The 21,686-nt window shown below is 39.7% G+C and overlaps 1 protein-coding gene across 1 annotated transcript in view; it reads left to right on the top strand.

Moving 5' to 3' along the window:
• Window positions 1-5,774: 5,774 nt before the first annotated feature.
• BIRC6 (baculoviral IAP repeat containing 6) overlaps window positions 5,775-21,686 on the top strand; it is a 242,855-nt gene continuing 226,943 nt past the window's right edge. Inside the window, 2 exon segments of the mRNA XM_061168520.1 lie at window positions 5,775-5,826; window positions 5,829-6,098. Of these exon segments, the coding sequence (XP_061024503.1) occupies window positions 5,775-5,826; window positions 5,829-6,098 (322 nt within the window).

Below are 21,686 nucleotides of genomic sequence, written 5' to 3' on the forward strand. Positions count from 1 at the left end.
CATCTTGCATCAATATGGCATATTTGTTATAGTAAATAAACAAATACTGCTACATAATTATTAACCAAAGCCCATAGTTTACATTAAAGTTCCCTCTTTGTGTTGTACAATTCTGTGGGGTTTGACAAATGCATAATGTCATGTATCTGTCATTATAGAATCACACAAAATTGTTTCACTGCCCTAAAAATCCCATCCTCCACCTATTCATTGCTCCTCCCTTCCTATTAACCACTGGCAACCACTGATCTTTTTACTGTCTCCACACTTCCTCCTTTTCAATAATGTTGTATGGTTGGAATCATACAGTAGGTAGCCTTTTCAGTTTGCCTTCTTTCACTTAGCCTTATGCACTTATGGTTCCTCCATGTCTTTCATAGCTTGATCGTATATTCCTTTTTATCACTGAATGACAATCCACTGTACAGATGTACCACAGATTGCTTATCCATGCATCTATTGAAGGGCATCTTAGTTGCTTCCAAGTTTTGGTGATTATGAATAAAGCTACTATAAATATTTGTGTACAGGTTTTGTGTGGACATAAGTTTTCAACTCAGTTGGGTAAATACCTAGGAGTGTGATTGCTGGCTCATATGGTTAAACTATGTTTAGCTTTATAGAAAACTACCAAACTGTCTTTCAAAGTGGTTTTACCATTTTGTATTCTTACTAGCAATGAATGAGAGTTCCTGTTGCTCCACATCCTTATCAGCACTTGTTATTGTCAGTTTAAAATTTTTTAGCCATTCTAATAGGTGCGTAGTGGTACCATCTTAATCATTTTTAAGTTCACAATTCAGCAGCATTAAGTACATTCATATTATTGTGCTACCATCACCACCATTAATCCACAGAGCTCTTCATCTAGCATGACTAAAACTCTGTACCCATTAAACAGCTCCCCATTCCCTCCTCCCTTTAGCCTCTGCAACCACCATTCCACTATCTGTCTCTAAGAATTTAACTACTCTAAGTACCTCATGTAAGTGGAATCATACAGTATTTGTCTTTATGTGATTGCCTTATTTCACTGAGCATCACGGCCTCAAGTTTCATCTGTGTAGTGGCATGACTCAGAATTTCCTTGCTTTCTAAGTCTGAATAATATCCATATATAGATATAGATATGTGTCTCACATTTTTCTTATACAGTCATCAGTCATCTGTCATTGATGGAAACTTTGGGTTCCTGCTGCACTTTAGCTATTGGGAATAATACTGCTATGAAAATGGATGTACAAATGTCTTTGAGATCCTCCTTTCAGTTCTTTTCAGTATGTACCCATAAGTGGAATTGCTGAATCATATTGTAATTCTATTTGTAATTTTTGGATGAACAGCCATACTATTTTCCACAGCAGCTGTACCATTTTACATTCCCACCAATAGTGCATAAGAGTTTCAATTTCTACACATCCTTGCCAACACTTATTTTCTGTGTTTTTTTGTTTTTTGTTCTCTTTTGTTTTGTTTTGTTTTTTATAGTAGCCATCCTAATGAATGTGAAGTGGTATCTCATTGTGCTTTTTGTCCTTAGAGTGAATTTTAGTGATACATATACTGACTGTCAATATCAGGCCAGATAGAAAAAATTTCTAGGAGATCAGCCTTTCCATTAGAAATCATTAGAACTTCATTGTATTCTGCTTTGGGACAAAGCAAATCTCCCTGTAAACTTCAGCAGAGAAGTTAATTAATTGGGTATTAGGCTGTTGATTTCTAATTTTTTTTCTTTTTTAAGTTTAAAGATTTCTTTGTTGTCATCAAAGTTTTTTTTCCTTCCCTAAATTCAGATTCCCTTACTATATCAAGCATTTGTTTTATGCAATTTTGTATATAGCTTAAGTGTGTGTGTGTATGTGCATGTGTGTATTGTGGGTTTTACTGGAGTATGTTATAAATGTGCCCCAATTGTAGCTCCTATGGCATGACCTCAGGCAACCATTCAGACTCCCCCTAGTACTTACCGGGGAATCTTCAGGTATAGTGTTTGCTCTGTAAGCTCAAGCATCAGTTTTACCTCTCTCTCTGTACCGATGTGGCTCCGGACAGGCCTCCACTCAGCTAGAGCCCCTGCTTACTCCTCTGCCAATCATCATCTTGCAGTTCTGGGGAAGCTTGTCTCTTTTAGACCTCGCCTCTATTCCTCCTACTACAGGCTGGTTCCCCATCACCAGTCACTGCACAAGGGAAAGAGAGGGGCAGGAGGGGGTGAGAAACTCTGCTCTCTTTCTATGCCTTTTATTTCTTTTTTTTTGCCTTGTTGCAGTGACTTCCATTAAGTTCCAGAACTTCCAGTACTGTGTTAAAAAGGACTGATGAGAGTGTATGTTCTTGACTTGTCCCTGATTTTAGAGGGAAAGCAGTCAGTCTTTTACTGTTAAGTATGGTGTTAGCTGTAGGTTTTTTGTGGATGCTTTTTTTTTTCAAGTTGGGGAAATTTCCCTCTAGTTTACTGAAAGGTTTTTTTTTCCTTGTAATGGATGTTTGATTTTTTTTAACATATTTATTGGAGTATAATTGCTTTACAATGGTGTTAGTTTCTGCTGTATAACAAAGTGAATCAGCTATACGTATACATATATCCCCATATCCCCTCCCTCTTGCGTCTCCCTCTCAAGCTCCCTATCCCACCCTTCCAAGTGGTGACAAAGCACCAAGCTGATCTCCCTGTGCTATGCGGCTGCTTCCCACTAACTACCTATTTTACATTTGGTAGTGTATATATGTCCATGCCACTCTCTCACTTCGTCCCAGCTTACCCTTCCCCCTCCCCGTGTCCTCAAGTCCATTCTCTATGTTTGCCCCTTTATTCCTGTCCTGCCCCTAGGTTCTTCAGAACCATTTTTTTTTTTAGATTCCCTACATGTGTTAGCATACGGTATTTGTTTTTCTCTTTCTGACTTACTTCACTCTGTATGACAGTCTCTAGGTTCATACACCTCACTACAAATAGGATGTTGGATTTTTATCAAAATGCTTTTTCTGTATCAGTAAGGCCTGTTTTTTGAGTCCACATGTCTGATTCCAGCAAATTTCTCTTTCCAGAATGATTGTCTGTGGGAATTTCTACTTCCTTTAGGTGATCACCTCCTATGCCCAAAATGGTTGGGCTGAAGGCCCTCAAAAGGCCACTGCTTCAAAATAGAATAGCCATGAAAATCAGTACATTTTCAATGTCAGGAGTATTTGCTCTCAACTCCTCGAGCAGAAAGACATTAACAACACAGCTGATGCTAAACTTCACCCAGTCCTGCCTAATTTCATTTTCATGATCAGTTCCAAGAATCTTACCCTGGGTCCTGAAATACTTCACTGCAGTCTGGAGGTCTCAGCCAGTGCTCAAACAAAAATACACACTCACAAAAACAAGCAGCAAGTTACACTAAAGATTGCTCTTTGCAACACTGGTTTTTCAGGGTTCTATTGAGTTTGTGAAATGTTGATAAAAGGAGGTTAAACAGTATTGATACGCTAATATGTATGATAAATCTCTCAAGAGGAGCTATATAGAGGGAGTTCTTTCTCAAAATTTTTTGATTATGAAAGTGTTGTATTTCAGGACATCTTCTGGGTAATGAGCTTTGGAGAAAGCTAATTTACAGGTGAAAGAAATCTAAATTCACAGAAAGAATTATATATATTTTTTTGTTCCAATGAAAAAATGTAACACAGTCTAACAGAAAAAACTATGCCTTTTATTCTTTTCAATATAGCACATTAAAGTACACTAAGTTTAAATTTAGTGTTCAGGTTACTAGTTTGTTTTCCCTACCAACAAGATGGGGGGCTTGATTTGTATTAAAGGCCTCTTCAGGGCAACCTTTCAGATTAATGGAAAAGTTTGGCCCAAATGGGTCTTGAGAGAGAAAATCTTTGAAATGGCAGTTTTTATAGTTTCAGCTTGAGTCCTCTGACTTAAAAAACTGTTTTGGAAGGATACCTCCAGTTACATTTAGATTTGATCATTTGTACTCCTTTATTTACCTCAAGACACTCAAGTTTTGAGCAGGAGGCTTAAGTTTGGCGTATGGGTTTTGGAGTCAAACTGCCTGAGTTCAAACTCTAGCTTGCTATTATACCCCTCCTCACAAGCTGCGAGACCTTGGACAAGCCATTTAACCTCCCAGTGTTTCCATTTTTACAGTTTACAAGTACTTTCACAAAGACTCATAACAAGCCAAAGTAGGGGAAATAATTTGATCATCTCCATTTGACTCTTGATGGAACATTTTCAGAATGTATAAGCGACTTGCCCAAGTTCACAGATAAATGAAGCCACAGTGACTCAATATCAGATATTCATTTAGACTTTAATACTTGGGTATTTTTCCCAGTTTTTTATATGTTACCTCCCAACATCAGATAAAAATGGCATATTCGCCATTCTAAAATGGAATGAATATATAGATTATATAAATACAACTTTGCATATGAATAAACAGGTTTAAGATGTACTTGGGATAATTCATGAAGATTTCCTGAAGGACGTCTGCAGGAATGTGAGAAGGTAATTAACATTCATAACTTTTATTGAGCACCTACTATATGTCAGATCCTATTCTACACATTTAACAAATAATTCTCAAGCCTCCCAGTAGCACTTTGATTAGGTTTTAAGGAAGAGGAAATTAGGCTTTCCGAGATAAATGTTCCCCAAATACACAGAATAGTCCTTGATTGTGCTGCATGAATCTACACGTGATAAAATGACATAGAATTATACACACATCGTATGTCAAATCACTGCTTTTGATATTGTACTACAATTATGTAACTGTTAGGGGACTCTGGGTAAGTAGGACCTCTCTATCTTTGAGGAGTATTGGTCAGGTATTTTATAGAATGACCTTCAGTTTGGCTTTGTCCAATGTTTTTCTCACAGTTAGATAGAGGTTACGGGTTTTGGGGTGACAGACCACAGAAGTCTGTACTATATTTGCAACTAACTGTGAATAATAATTATTTTGAAATAAAAAGTTAAAAAAGCATTGTTATGCTCCAGAGGGGGATTTGTAAATTTACTTAACTGTAGTCCCACAACACCCATACACACCGATTAACAAGTCTTGCGTTTAGAATGTGGATAAAGAAACTAAGCTTAACTATATGCTTCCAGCACCTCGTATCTGGCACTTCTGTTCAACAGAAAGATTTGGGGATGGGACGGTGGGCAACGTAATACGCGTGGGCTTGGGAAAGTCGCTCGGTTTCTCCAAATCCAGACTAGACGTTTTTCAGACTGCTGAGCCGAGGCCCAGACCTGAGGTCTCCTTTGGGCCATAGCCAAACCGCTGCACCGCGCTGCTGGGAACGGTCCGGGCGCAGCTGGAACCGCAGCAACGGGCCTCAAGGCGTCTCGGCCAGGTCGCACCGGCCGGCGTCCTCGCCTAGCGGAAATACACGTCCCTAACCCCCCACTCTTCACCCACCCACCCGCCCCGCCACGGTCCGGAGCAGGGGAGCTGGGCGGGGCGCAGGCTGCGGCCACTCCCCGGGCTCGAAAAAAAACTGGGACGTTGCGGACGCGTAGCTGGCGGGACCAGAAGCGCGTGGCACGCGCTAGCCCTCCCGCGCATGCTCCGCCCGCCCGCCTCCCCCTCCCGCCCCGGGTCCCGCCTCTCTCTCTCCCTCTCCCCCTCCTTCGCCAGCCTCCCTCGCCAGCCTCCCTCTGAGCTTGGCCCCTCCGGGCGGGCGGCCGACGTCCCGCGTGCGTGCCGGCGCCTGACCTCACTTCCGGCTAACGCGCTCGGCTTGCCCCCTGGCCCCGGATGGTGACTGGCGGTGGTGCTGCACCTCCCGGGACTGTCACTGAGCCGCTTCCAGTGTGATTGTGCTGAGCGCAGGCCGGAAGATGGCGGCTGCGGCTGCGGCGGCCTCGGGCCCGGGCTGCTCCTCGGCGGCGGGGGCGGGAGCGGCCGGGGTCTCCGAGTGGCTGGTGCTGCGGGACGGCTGCATGCGCTGCGACGCCGAAGGGCTGCACAGCCTCTCCTATCACCCGGCGCTCAACGCCATCCTGGCCGTCACCAGTCGCGGGACCATCAAAGTCATCGACGGCACCTCGGGGGCCACCCTGCAGGCCTCGGCGCTCAGCGGTGAGTGTGCCGCACGCCGGGCGGGGGCCGGGCCGGCCGCGGGAGGAGCCGGGCCCCGGGATGCCGGGGAAGGAAGCCGCCCAGCCCCGGGGCTCGGCCTCCGGAGGAGGGAAGCGGCGTGACTGGAGCGGGTGGCGGAGGGCAGGGCTGGGGGCTCAGGCCTGGCTGTGAAGGGAGGCCCGGAAGCTGATTGAGGAGGACCTTAGGACTTGGCTTTTTCAGCGGCGGCCGCTGGGAAGAAAAGACGGGCGAGGCGGGGAGTGGTGGGAGTTGCCTTTCGGGCTTTGAGCGTCCGGTGTGGGTTGGTCCTCTGGGAGAGGTGAGGAGGCCTAGGAGCTCAGCACCGGAGAAGCCCAGGCCCCCTGCTAGGTTCTGGAGAGGGTGTCGGTACTGACTTCTGTTAGATCAGAAAGCGACAGGGTCGCAGGGTTGGTCCCGACGTGAGAGGCCGGTGGCCAGAGGCGAGCGTCCGAGGCGGCATCCAAGCCCTACCCTCTTGTGGAGAGAAGTGGATCCGTGTCTGTTCCTGGGACCCGCAGGTGCTGGGATGTACATCAGGCTTCGCGCCCGGGATGGGGGTGGGGTGGGTCTGGAGTGGGGGCGGGGAGGGAAGTAGGCGGGCCAGGTGCTTGAACTGTTCCGTCGACGACTTTAGGACTCTGGAGGACGCCATGGAAGACTAGCCCTTGTCCCCTAGCTCGGGGCTTCCACCTTCTACTCACTAGGGACGAGAAACTCAGCACCTGCGGTGTATGAGTTATAGATTCCTTTGGGTTCCGAACTAGGTGAAACTTCCGGCCCTCTCTCCTGGTTTTACCACTGCGAGCTGAAAGTTGGGATACGGAGGCGCGTGTGAGGCTTACCAGTGGAGAAGAGCAGTTCTGGCTGGTGTAAACGTTGGTCCAGGGATGGGACCTTGAGTATGCATGAGGTGAACGCTCGGTGGGCTGGGGTGGAGTGTTTTGGAATTGCCCTGGCTAGGTTACGTTTGGCTGAGACGACATTTCATTTGCGGTTGAATGATGAGTGGCTTAATTTAGGTGTTACAAATTGATATTGAAAAGTTAGTATACAAGTGAGTTAGACTCACGCACAGAGATGTAATGTGTATGACTGTCCATATTTAGCCAAGTGGAAGTAGTTACGTGGTCTTACCCATTCACTTGTATTTTAACAGACAAATAAGGAAAGGTCGTTATTCTGATTTACTGTCTGAGGCACTTAAGAGTAAATGGGAATCTAGGTATACAAAGTTAAAGGATTTAATTTTTGTTTTTGTGAGCGTTGTGAAAGAAATGGGTTGTGTATAGCTATAGAAAATAAACCTGGAACACATCTAAAATATGTCTAAGGGAAAGTTTGTATTGTAGTCTTGTAATTTTTCTTTTCTTGGCTTAGGTAAAGCACAGGAGTGGTGTCCCAGATGTAGCAATGAGCATTTACTGCAACTTGGACATAACAGCTTGTCACTCTGTATGAGAGGGTGCTTCTCATTAATAGTTGGATTTCTTTCTTCTTAAACTCACTTAAATATATTTCACATATGAAAAGGTATAAAGAACAATTGTGACAGACAACCATGTATTCTCGACTTGGTTAAAAAAAATAAAACATTACAAATAGAGTTGAAGTCTTGTGTGTCCCTCCTGGATTGCATTCCTTCAACTCTCCCTCCCCCATGAGCATTATCCTTAATTTGGTTTTATCATTCTTATACGTGTCTGTATGTTTTTTAGTATATACCTTTATCTTTAAATGGTATGTATTACTGTCTTTCATGACTTTAAACTTTGAATAAGTGGTAACATAGTATATGTACTTGAATTTCTATAAAAAGCCATATTAACAAAAGTCTTAAAATGTTTTCAGTAGAAAGAGGACTCTCACAGGGTGATTTTATATCTGGAGGCCATGTTTCAGAAAGATTATATGTGCCAGAGTTAGTTATAAATGATTGGGGAAATTGGACAAATATGAATGTGCCCATGAAAGGGAAGAAAACAGTCACTCTAATGGTAGATTACTTAAGGGGAGGGCTTTAGATACATAATGTAAGTGTAAAGGTAGATATATAAACTATAGCACTGATTTGGGATACCTTAGTTGAGGTATGTTGGAACATTTAATTAGAAAGTATGGGATTGGATACAATGGTGGATGGCCATGCATTGAGAATTGAGTAGTATGTGATTAAAATTATGTAGAAGAGTTTATGGCAAATAAAACAAAAGGATTACAAAAAAAGTTTGAAAGTAACAATGGACAAATTCTGAAGTGTTTTCATATATGAGAAGTGCAGTTTATTAATAATAATTACCAGAGGTTGTATAGGGTCCTGTGTGTGTCATTTCTTCAGATGATTGGGGAAGGAATGCTGCATTTTATGTTTTGCCTGGAGTATGTAGGTACTTAGTAGGTTTGGTTTAAATGATGAATAGAGGGTGACAATCCTATAAATAGAATGGGCAGAAGGTGCCAGTAGTGATGATGGCCCTAACATGACCCCTCTTTCCAGTTCATGGGCAGTGAGCCACCTTCTTTTCTATCCCAGAGGAAAGACATCTTTGTTTAAGGGGATAAAGAGTGGTGATGTAACTGGTTTAAGGGGATAGAGAGTTTTATTGGGTGATAGAGTAGTCTTATGGATAGGTTCAGTTTATGGGGTTATGGGTAGCCTGTTGGTGTTGATTGGAAATCGAAAAATGGGAGCAGGACTTGTATGTATATGTATTCACTTGGATGGCAAAGATGGTGAATTTTAAACCACCGTTGTTGACTACTGTATATGTTTAAATTATCTGTATCTCACAAAAAATGTTTATAAATGCATTTTCTTTAGATTAAGAGTCATCAGTATATACTTAGGTTAGGCAAGTATTTGCCCCCTGTTAGTGTTTTAGAGTTAAGATTTCTGAGTCTCTGTGCTCATTCTTTGGCCTGGCATTCAGTGACCTCCATGATCTGGCCTCTAGCAGTCTTTCTAGTCTTGTCTCCCTATTTTGTTTTGTGAAACTGGTTCATTTAATTTTCTTTCCCAACTCCAGTAGTTTTACTCTTTCTTGGAATTCACCAATTCCCTCCAGAAAATTAGACAAATCTTACCCATTTTTCGAGACCTAGAGCATATCTTTGACTTCCTGATTCTTTTAGCCTGAAGTGATCCACTGAACCCCTAAGCACATATTGTTCTATTAATTCCTATTTTAGTAATTTGGCAACTTAACTCTTTGTGGTATGTTTTCTGTCTTGAACTATTTAAATTCCACTTTATTTAGTTTTTTTGTGAATATATGATGTCTATTTAGCTATATTTCAAACTCCTTGTCGCAAGGAGCCTTGTCTACTTGTTTATATCCTCTCCCCAGGGTGCCTAGTACAATATATTAATAAATATTTTTGATTTGGTATATGTATACTAATGAGTATGTTAAATGGATGCTTCTTTACATATTAACTGCTAAGTAAACACACTTTCTTTGGCTTTGGTGATTTTTGTTTTTTCTTTCTTTCTTAAAGAGACTATTTTTTTTTTTGGAGCTGTTTTAGTTTCACAGTAAAATTGAGCAGAAAGTACAGAGTTCCTCTATTTACCACCCCCCCATGAATATCTGACACACGTTGGTATGTTTGTTACAATCAATGAAACTGCATTAACACATCGTTATCACCCAAAGTCCATAGTTTATGTTAGGGTTCACCCTTGGTACTGTACATTCTATGGGTTCTGACTGTATATGACATATTGTAGAATATAGTTTCAGTGAAATCCTCTTACTCTGCCTATTCACCCTCTCTCCCTTCTGCTCCCTGGCAACTACTGATCATTTCGCTGTCTCCATAGTTTTGCCTTTTCTAGAATGTCATATAGTTGGAAACATACAGTATGTAACCTTTTCAGTATGGCTTCTTTCCCTTAATAATATGCATTTAAGTTTCTTTCATGTCTTTCTGTGGCTTGATAGCTTATTTCTTTTTAGCATTGAATAATATATTCCATTGTCTGGATGTACCACAGTTTATTTATCCGTTCACCTACTGAAGGACATCTTGGTTGCTTCCAGGTTGTAACAGTTATGAATAAAGCTGCTATAAATATCTGTGTCTAGGTTTTTGTGTGGACATAAGTTTTCAGTTCATTTGTGTAAATACCGAGGAGCATGATTGCTGGATCTTATGACAGGAGTATATTTAATTTGTTTTCTTTTTTTTTTTTTAAATTTTTTGGCCGTACCGTGCGGCATGTGAGATCTTAGTTGCCTGACTGGGGATCAAACCCGCGCCCTCTGTATTGGAAGTGCGGAGTCATAACCACTACGGGACCAACAGGGAAGTCCCAGGAATATGTTTAGTTTTGTAAGAAACTGCCAAATTGTCTTCTAAAGTAGCTGTACCATTTTGGTTTCCCAGCAGCAATGAATGAGAGTTCCTGTTGCTTTACATCCCTCATCAGCATTTGACGTTGTTAGTGTTTTGGATTGTTGCCATTCTAATATGTGTGTAGTATCTCATTGTTTTAATTTGTAATTCCCTAATGACATATGATGTTGAACATGTTTTCATATGCTTATTTGTGGACTTTGGGTTTTAAAAATCAAAATAGCTCTGCGTACACCACTTGACCATATTGTTTATATTACTAGATATGTCCCTCTCTTTAACTATTGTTTGTTAATGCCATTTAGCATAATAGGAAGGAGCAGAGTTTTGAGTTAAGATCCTAGTTTCTGTTTTGTTTTTTTTCCCTCCCTGAACTGTGTAACTTTGAATTACTTAGCATTTCTTTTCCAGTTTCCCCATTTGCAAAATGGGTTTTTTTTACTTAAACCATTTTGATATTCTGTTAAGTTTTTTGAACTTAACACCACATTTGAACTTCTTAGCAATTTTTTGTGATTTACCACTTTTCACCATCTTGCAGAATCCATCTAGTTTTTGCTTCAGTGTAAGAGTAAGGTGTTGTTAATTTGTTTAGTATTTTCTTATTTATTTAATTACTGGTGGTGGTGTTTTTCTCTTGCTTCCTGAAATAGAGCCCCTTCTCCACTAAATGTGTAGTACATTATATATGTATAATATATATATAATTTATACATATATTTTTTTTCTTTTTCTTTTTGTGTATATATACATATTTTTAAACAAGCTTTTTTGAGGACATGTGGAGAGAGAATGGGCTTTATGTTTTAGGTAGTCCTGAATTTTGAATTTTAGCTCACTACCTAAACTTCCTGAACTCCAGCTTCCTCCTCATTTGTAAGTTATGATTAATATTTAATAGGATGGTTGTGAAGATTTAAGAGGTAAACATTTTTAAAGTGCCTAACACTGCTATACATATGTATAAGTAGATACACAGTGAATACTAATTCTCTTAAGCCACAGGGTGCTTAGTATTGCCGTGCCCCTCACTGTTACCTTAAAAAATGTTCACTGACTTAGTGTTTATATTACAGAGGCTAGATATCATTAAAATGTAGATGGAAATAAAAATGTTGGTAACAAATATTATCTATATTTGGATAAATATCTTTCAGTGTGTTGGTGTGGCTAAATGTCAGAATGAAGTCAAGACTGTTGTATTACTAGTTCTGTGTGTGTGTGTATACACACACACACACATACATATATTTGGCCAAAAAGTTCATTTGGGTTTCTTCCACAGAAAAAACCCGAATGAACTTTTTGGCCAACCCAATAGATTGTTCATGCAATATATGTACATAAGTAAATGAAGCTACATTTGGGTATTAATCAATGAGTATTGTAGTATATGTGTAAGAGTAAGTCACATTTTTTCAGTTTCTGAAGTGGGTTACAGGTCTCTGTCATAGTGAAGAAGAGGAAACTCCAGAGTTGCTCAGTGTTTTTAGACAATCATTCTAGTTTTATATATATTTTTAATGAATATCTCCCCTTTTCCTTTTCTGAGACATTTAGTTTTTGGCTGTGTCGGGTCTTAGTTGTGGCATGCGGAACCTTTCATGGCGGCGCTTGGGCTCTTTGTTGTGGTGTGCAGGCTTCTCTCTAGTTGTGGCATGTGGGTTTTCTCTTGTTGTGGCGCGCAGGCTCCAGGGTGCATGGGCTCTGTAGTTGTGGCGCACGGGGTACAGAGCACGTGGGCTCTGTAGTTTGCGCCAGTCAGGCTCTAGTTGAGGCGCGTGAACTCCGTAGTTGTGGCGCGTGGGCTTAGTTGCCCTGTAGCATGTGGGATCTTAGTTCCCTGACTAGGGATCGAACCCGCATCCCCTGCATTGTAAGGCGGAATCTTTACCACTGGATCACCAGGGACGTCCCTAAGACACTGACTTTGATTTGACTTGAGAAGTTTGTACAGTGGTCATAAATGAGAAAAAAGATCACTGTACTCTACTCCAGTTGCAGTGAAGTTCAGATTGGGTGAATTTTAATTGACTGATTGATTGTCTGGTATGACGGCTTCTTGTTCAGACTTAGAACTCAGAGATACCTGTTCCAAGAAGTCTTGGAATATAGAAAACTAATTAGGTTAGCTTGCATAGTCCTCACAAAATGAATTTTATGGATGACACTCATATTTATCACCTCTTTAGAGGTGGAAAATATTTTTCTTACTACTTCTGAATTGGGCATGCATTAATTTGGGTAAAATGCAACATCTTCCTGTAGATCTCAGTTTTGGAAATTGTAAATGATACAGATCACTTGCTATTTCCTGACTAATTTTGGTGCATGAAGCCTTCCTAGTCTCAGTTATAAACATGGTATAGAGTTGGGATTTCAGTAGCTCTTCAAGATAGTTGTCTTCTGGATGCATCTGAGTTCCTTATAAAAACTTAATTCGGCAAGTATCTTTGTGGGCTATGACTACGTACTTTGGCTCTGTTTCAGTTGACTGACTTTAGTAATGCTACAGGATGACCTATCTTATGTCAAAGATTTGGTGTTTTATTAGCAAAACATTTTTCTGTAATTAATTAGAGTGAATTAATATCCTTAAAAAATATTTTGCTATGTTTTCAAGATCCTCTATATCTACCCAAATTTTTACATTTACCTCTCACCTTTTCCTAACTATTCAATGCTCAAAGATGGCTTGGCTCTAGGAAAGAATTTATCCTAGTCTTTGTTTTAGTAGTGTTAGACTTATTAATGAGAGGCAGTATAAGAGATCAGCCTCTGGAGCCAAATAGCTTGAGCTTTAGTCTTGGATCTATTTGATCTTGAAGTTCATCAGTAATATGAGCATAATAATACTATCTACCTCGTAAAGCGGTTGTGAGAATTAAAATGAGTCAACATATGTTAAACATATAGAATAGTGCCTGGCATATGGTATGTGCTCTGTAAGTTGTTCTTGTGGTAGCAGTGGCTATTTGAAAGTTTGCTGAGTGTAGTAGATGTTTTTACTATAGATACTCTGTTGAAATTGCAGTATTTTTTTCTTCCAGTTTTCCACATATGTGGAAATGTGACCACTGAAATCGAATAGACATAAGTATAAGAGCAGTAATTTTGTATTACAGGAGAGTAAAAAAAAATTATGTAAGTTAATTGATTTTGGACTTGAAATTGTTAAAAGAGCACAGTGATGTGACAAGCTGGTTGATTGGTATTCATTTACACATTTATTGAACATGTGCTACTCATGGCACAAAATAATTAAGGCAACATTTTGACCTTTGAATGCATAGAGGAGGGAGTTTCTTCAACCTGAGCAGAATAGAGAAGGCTTCTCAAAGGATGTTGCCTTTATGATCGGGTTGGGAAGATGACATAGTGGGAGGGATGATCATCTTAGGCCAAGGTACTTGCTTATGCAGAGACATATTGGTCTTTAAAAGCATGGTAGGGACTTGCCTGGTGGTGCAGTGGTTAAGAATCAGCCTGCCAATGAAGGGGACACAGGTTTGAGCCCTGGTCTGGGAAGATCCCACATGCTGTGGAGCAACTCAGCTCATGCACCACAACTACTGAGCCTGCGCTCTAGAGGCTGCGAGCCACAACTAGTGAGCCCATATGCCACAACTACTGAAGCCTGCGTGCCTAGAGCCCGTGCTCCACAGCAAGAGAAGCCACCGCAGTGAGAAGCCCACACACTGCAGTGAAGAGTAGCCCCTCTCGCCACAACTAGAGAAAGCCCGTGCGCAACAACAAAGACCCAACGCAGCCAAAGAAATTAAATAAATTAAATAAATAAATAAATAAATAAATAAAAGCATGGTAAATTCAGGGAAGTTTTGGGGGGAAGATGAGTTGGGGTTGGATGGTTAGAGTTGAAGCTGAGAGATTGGCAAAGACAAGATCGTAATACGTTTTGCTAAGAAGTTTGGACTTGATATCAATGGTAGGGAGCCATTGTAGGTTATGACAGAATCACATTTGTTTTTTATTTATTTATTTATTCATTTATTTATTTTTAACATCTTTATTGGAGTATAATTGCTTTACAATGGTGTGTTAGTTTCTGCTTTATAACAAAGTGAATCAGTTATACATATACATATGTCCCCATATCTCTTCCCTCTTGTGTCTCCCTCCCTCCCACCCTCCCTGTCCCACCCCTCTAGGTGGTCACAAAGCACCGAGCTGATCTCCCTGTGCTCTGCGGCTGCTTCCCACTAGCTATCTATTTTACGTTTGGTAGTGTATATATGTCCATGCCACTCTCTCACTTCGTCCTAGCTTACTCTTCCCCCTCCCCATATCCTCAAGTCCATTCTCTAGTAGGTCTGTGTCTTTATTCCTGTCTTGCCCCTAGGTTCTTCATGACCTTTTTTTTTTTCTTATTTTTTTCTTATTTTTCTTAGATTCCATATATATGTGTTAGCATACGGTATTTGTTTTTCAGAAGGAAAGATTCCAAGCTAATGCCCAGGGGTGAGAAGTGATGAGAGCTGCATGTAAGTTAGTTTGAGAGGTAGGAACAACATAATTTGGTGAACGTGGGGATGAGAGGGATTGACAAGGTGAAAATTACTCATACTTAGCTTTCTACTTTGGGTAACTGGATGAATGAATTAACCTGAATAGCAGTACAAGAAGGTGTGGTGAGTAGCTTTTGTTGGAGAATGCTGAGGAGCAAGAGGGACATAGTGATTTCAGTTGTGTTACTTTTGAGGTTCTTGAAGGACATCCATGTAGAGATGTCCAGAAGACATTTGGAAATTCAGGGTTGAAGCTTGAAGATTTGGGAATACAGACTTGGAAGGCAATGGCATTTATAGACAAAGCCTAGTCTAGTTGTTAAAGATATTGGCTCCGGAGCCAGACTGAGTTCCAGTCTATGATTCATCACTTACTAGCTTTGTCTTAGGCAAGATGATTAACCTCTCTCTTCACTTCATAATTAGTACCTAACTCATTTGGTTTTTGGAAAGATATTAAGTAAGCTAATGCATGTAGACATTGCTTGACCCACCATGAGCACTCAGTAAATGTTACTTTTTGTATTGGTGTTTTAAATTATATAGTTCATTTCAACAAGTGTTTGTCTGCCACATGGGGATAATAAGATGAATTGTAAGTCCACTCTCCCCCCAAATTTGGAAAGCTTTCTAAAAGAAGTGACACCTCAGCTGAGACTTGAAAGAAATGGAGTTAGCCAGGTAGAGGGAACAGCATGAGCAAGAGCAGAGGCATGAAGCAGGTAATATTTGTTATAAGCAGTTTAGTATTAGAGTGCAAAGCATGAGGAAGGGAGTGATGGGATAGCCTGAGGATCTTGGACTTGGCCCTCCTGGGCTATGGCTCCCATATTTTTCAGTAGAAGAACTCCCAATTTAAGGTAAAAAATGTAGGGCCCTATTATGATAGGTATGTTTTTAGTATTAGTTAATTGAGAAAATATTGCAAAAAGCTGCTACTTTTAAGTAATTTTTATTTTAGACTTATTATTGTCTGTGTAATTTGAAAAATACTACAACACATAATTTGAGCTTTCTTCCTTGCTGGCTTAACCTTGAAATTTTTATGGGGGGGAACAAGTCAGTTAATACTCTTCTGCCTGCCCTCCGACTTCAAAAATTTTGTTGTTATCATCTTCTCACTTGGTCTTTGTGGGCTTGTTTAATGCCCTCTTTAGTATGTCTTTCCTGTCTTTCCGTGGGAGCATGGGAGGGAGCAGAGGTAAATGTGTGTGCATTATATCCTTGTTTAACTGGAAATCTGTAGTTGTAACCGTACTTAAGTTGTTGAACATTTGGAAATCTATCCTTAGGAATGTTCTCTGTGACTATAGATAGAATATAAACAATAATAGATTTCTGTAATGGAGTATGTAAAAGTAGTGGGGAGGTTGTGGGAGGTACCTCTCTGATATGTGCATTGTACTGACCATAGCCTCATGCAAAGGTGCATTTGGCAAGACACTTCTCTGGGTTACCATCTCTAAAATGGGCTAGTAATTCTTGCCCAGACTACTTCATTATGTGATATGATAATGAATGTAGAAATTCTTTGTAAATTGTACTTCAAATGTGAGGGATACAAAAAAGTTAAGCCAAACTCTTTTGGTATAGAGAGGAGAAAATGGAGGTACAAATGACAAAAAGAATAAGTTATTTGCTATATAAAACAGTTTGTGACAAGGGCAGTGCTCCTAAAAAGAAGTAATTGTGCTCTACTTGAGTATGTTAAATCAAGGATGTATTTTAGAGGAAATAAATATTATGCTTACTTTTTAGAGGAAATGATTGAAATGTTAGAGTAGGGCGGGTAGAAATGTCTTCTTTGAGATTTATCGTGGGCACCAGGAATTTAAATCTTTATGATTTGTTTCTGTGCTTTTACTTTGATTTATGAAGTTGGAGAGAGACAAGTAAGACTGGGGAGATAGCACAGGGCAGTGGTTCTCAGCCCCACTTGCTCATTAGAATCATCAGGAGAGCTTTTAAAAAAATATTCTGCTTGGGTCCCAGTATTTTCACTTAAGTGGCCTGGAGTGGAGCCCAAGCATACTTTAAAAAAAAATTTTTTTTTTTTGAAAATTTTTAGAGCATGCCTGATGATTCTAATGGGCAGCCAGGTTTAGAGGTTCAAACTTCACCTAGAATCTTAAATGAGCAAGTTTATTTCATATGACTGAGATGAATGAGAGACAAATTTTATTTGAATTGAATAGTATTGTATTTAGCCATAATTTTTTTTTTTTTTTGGTAAGAAAACCTCCCAAGTTAGTCTGCTAATAAAACCTACCCCACTGTATCTTAAATTGTATTTAGTGTATATATAATGAAATATGCTTGTAAGCAGCAGGAATGTACCAAGGGCCAAATTCCTGTTGCTTTCTATTTTGTCCTTTTCTCATGTAATTCAGTTTTGTTTGATTTTTTGGAACCAGTTAAGTGCTCTGATTCTTTTCCACCAAAATGCCGCTATGGCAAGGACAGTGACCTCATACTGAGGGCAGAAGGAGGGCAGGGGAAAAAGTGGCTACAGAGGGCAGAAATGGCTGGGATTATCTACCAGATCAACTGTTCCATGCCTCAAATGTCTTTGTTTCATATTGTATTAAGAAAAAAGCTAACTGTTAGAATGTTTCATTTTTTCACATTATAGCTTAGTTTTAAAAAAATATTTTAATTAGTTAATGATTTATTTATTTAGTCTGTGCCAGGTCTTAGTTGTGGCACATGGGATCTTTGTTGTGGCATGTGATGAGCTCTTGGTTGCGGCACGTGAACTCTTAGTTGCGGCATACATGCGGGATCTAGTTCCCTGACCAGGGATCGAACCCGGGCCCCCTGCATTGGGAGCGCAGAGTCTTACCCACTGAACCACCAGGGAAGTCCCAATATAGTTTAGTTTTAATCCATTAAAAAGTTCTTCAAAACTATAGAAAATGATTCATTTATTCAAAAACATTTACTGTGTGTCAAGCACTGGTGATATAGCAGTTAACAAAGTCCTTGCTTACCTAGAGCTCATGGTTTAGTGGAAAGAGGTGTATTACACACCACACACACACATACACTATATCAGGTGGTGATAAATGCCATAAGATATCAAAACTGATGTGAGATGATGGTGGATAAATTTGTGCTGTGTGGTGGTCTGGCGTGGGGGAGGGGTGTCTCTCTGTGATGGCACTTGAGCAAAGATCCCAGTGATGTGAGAGAGCAGCAAGGCAGATATCCAGGGGAAGTTTCTGTTGGCCTATTACTGTAGTATGCAAAAACAGCTGGATGGATTTTCATCATATTTGGATGGAATTTGACTTGAACTGACTTAAAATGTAGGCTATGTGAGGATGATGATACGTGCCATCTATGTTAAACAGAAAATAGTAGTTTCAGATATGAGCTCCAAATAGAAATTCACAAGGTCACATGTTCCAAACTGTAGAATTACATTGATTTGTAGCTGAGTTGCTTCTCACATGGGCAACTTCCTGTGTAGCAACAGGAATTTATTTACAGATGGTTAGGGGTTCTCTTGTGCAATATCAGATAGGGAAGTTAGTCCCCAAATTTTACTTAATTATAACCAGGTCAAAATCCTGAAGGAAGAATGTAACCTATATATCCCAGACTGGTTAAGAGATTTAACTGTGACAAATTGAGTAATGTATATGAAAAGGGCCCCACAATTTCTTACAGGGAGTAGGTCCTTAAAGATTGAGTCACATCCATGGAAATTTTTGAGTGGTGATTATGTTCTCAAAACTTTCTTAATTGATGTCAGATACTTAAGATTATTGTAAAAATAAGTGGTCTGGTAGTAGTTTTGGATAAAGTGAATAGAGAGAATTGGAACTTGGAACTCTTAATTCCAATAATTCTGTATATTTCGGAGAACCTCTTCCATGTTTAGGTAGATGTTGGTTTTCCTGCCTGGAATAATACTACCCCTGCTTTGTATTTTATCCATTTGTTACTTTTTCTTCATGGCCTAGCCACTGAACTTTCCCAAACTTTCTTTGCTTTCTTTGCACCAAGTTCTCTTTTATAGGAATACTCATTTTGTCTTTGAATAATGCAGTATACTAACAACTTTTGTTAAATGATTTTATTTTGGTAACTTTAATTATATTTTAAGGGCTTTATAAGAACCTAACATTAATTTTGCACCCTCTTTATTGACTTTGAATGATGTTTGTATGTTTGTGTGTTATGGTAGACTATTTTAAGCATTGAAGTCTGATGATATCTCAGTGGACATGGACTTTTACAGTGTGTTGTGTCAGTTTGCAAAGATAATGTATTTCTGATAGTATTTTTCCAAGTTTTATAGGGATGCACATGGATGGTGTATTTTTAAAGAGTTGACAATTTCTTAATGTGGGTATTAAAATTGATAACTAATTTTAAAAACCCTGCAATTTTCTTCCTTTGAAAATTTCCATTTTAAAAGTGATTTACCTTATTATAGGACATCAGATAGACTAAGGGAAAGTGCAGTTACCTATGGTTTCATTACCTAGAGATGGCCAGTCTTAGCATTTTGGTGTGTAACAGGTTCTTTTTGCCTTTTTCTATTATTTAATATATTTTTATAGAATTTGGATGGTAAGATATGTTATGAACTATTTCCCCCCTTTGTTGAAACTATATTGTAAATATTTTCCTATGTCTTTATTCTTTTATATAATTTAAAAATAAATTTTGATTAATGATTATAGTAAATGGCCTTTTATGTGTGTATACTAGTAATACATGCATAGATTCATGTAACCGTCACCACAATCAGGATACAAGGCAGTTTCAACACCTGAAAAGTTCCTATCCACTTTGGTGTCCGTTTGTAGTTAGCCTCCCCGCCCAACCCCAACCTTTGGTAATCACTGATCTGTTCGTTTTGTCTTTTCTAGAATGTCATGGAAATGGAACCCTACAGTATGCAACTTTATTTATTTATTTATTCATTCATTCATTCATGGCTGCGTTGGGTCTTTGTTGCTGTGCGCGGGCTTTCTCTAGTTGCAGCGAGCGGGGGCTACTCTTTGTTGCAGTGTGCGGGCTTCTCACTGCAGTGGCTTCTCTTGTGGAGCACGGGCTTCAGTAGTTGTGGCACGCGGGCTCAGTAGTTGTGGCTCGTGGGCTCTAGAGCGCAGGCTCAGTAGTTGTGGCGCACGGGCTTAGTTGCTCCGCGGCATGTGGGATCTTCCCGGACCAGGGCTCGGACCCGTGACCCCTGCATTGGCAGGCGGATTCTTAACCACTGCACCACCAGGGAAACCCAGTATGTAACTTTTTGATACTGACTTGTTGCACATAGCATAATGCCTGCGAGAGTCATCAAGTTGTTGCATGTATCCATAGTTCATTCCTTTTTTTGCTAAATAGTATTCCATCATATGAATGTATCACCATTTATGTCAGTCACTCTTGGGAGGACATGCTTTTGATAATTATGAATAGAGCTGTTATAAACACCTGAGTACAAGTTTTTGTGCGAATAAAGGTTTTATGTCTCTAGGGTAAATACATAGAAGTGGGATTGCAAGGCCATTTGGTAAGTGTATGTTTAACTTTATAAGAAGCTGTCAAACTAGTGTGGCTGTACCATTATGCATTTCCATTAGAAATTTATGAGTTCCACTTGCTCTGCATCCTTGCCAGCATTTGGTATTGTCTCTATATTGTTAAGAAGTCAGTACTACCCAAAGCTGTTTACAGATTGCAATCCTTATCAAAATCCCAATGACTTTTTTTTGTAGAAATAGAAAAATCCATCCTAAAATTTGTATGGAATCTCAAGGGACCCCAAATAGCCAAAGCATTCTTGGAAAAAAAAAAAGAAAAATGTTGGAGGACTCACACTTGCTGATTTCAAAATTTATTACTACAGTGCTACAGTAATCAAAATAATGTGGTTCTGGCACAGACAGACATAAAGACTGATGGACTAATGAGCACAGAAGTAACCCCTTACATATGTGGTCAAATGATTTTTGACAAGGAGGCCAAGACCATCCAAAGGGGGAAAGGACGATCTCTTTAAGAAATAGTGCTGAGAAAACTGGATATCCACATGCAAAAGAATGAAGTTCGACCCTTATACAATCATATGCACCATAGTCAAACATATACAAAACACCATATACAAAAATTAACTCAAAGTGGATCAAAGACTTAAATGTAAGAGCTATAACTCTTAAGCTCTTAGAAGAAAACAAAGCAGAAAAGCTTCAAGATGTTGGATATGACAGTGATTTCTTGGATACGATACAAAAGGCACAGACACCCAGAGAATAAATAGACAAATTGGACTTCATCAAAATGAAAAACTTTTGTACATTGAAGAACACTATCAAGAGAGTAAAAAGGCAAACACGGAAGGGGAGAAAATATTTGTCAATCAGATATCCAGAGATATAGCCAGATATATTTAGACAATTACAGAGAAACAGCTCAACAACAGCAAAAAACAAATAGCCTGGTTAAAGAATGAGCAAAGGACTTAAATAGACATTTCTCCAAAGAAGATAAACAAATGACCAACAAGCACATGAAAGGATGCTCAGCATCGTTAATCATTAGGGAAATGCAAATGAAACCCACAATGAGGTATCACTTCACACCCATTAGGATGGCTATTATCAAAAAAGAAAAAAGAAGAGTAAGTGTTGGCAAGGATATATAGAGATTGGAACCTTTTTGCCATACTGGT

The sequence above is a fragment of the Eubalaena glacialis genome, chromosome 14, assembly GCF_028564815.1.
Source record: "Eubalaena glacialis isolate mEubGla1 chromosome 14, mEubGla1.1.hap2.+ XY, whole genome shotgun sequence".
Classification (NCBI taxonomy): domain Eukaryota; kingdom Metazoa; phylum Chordata; class Mammalia; order Artiodactyla; family Balaenidae; genus Eubalaena; species Eubalaena glacialis.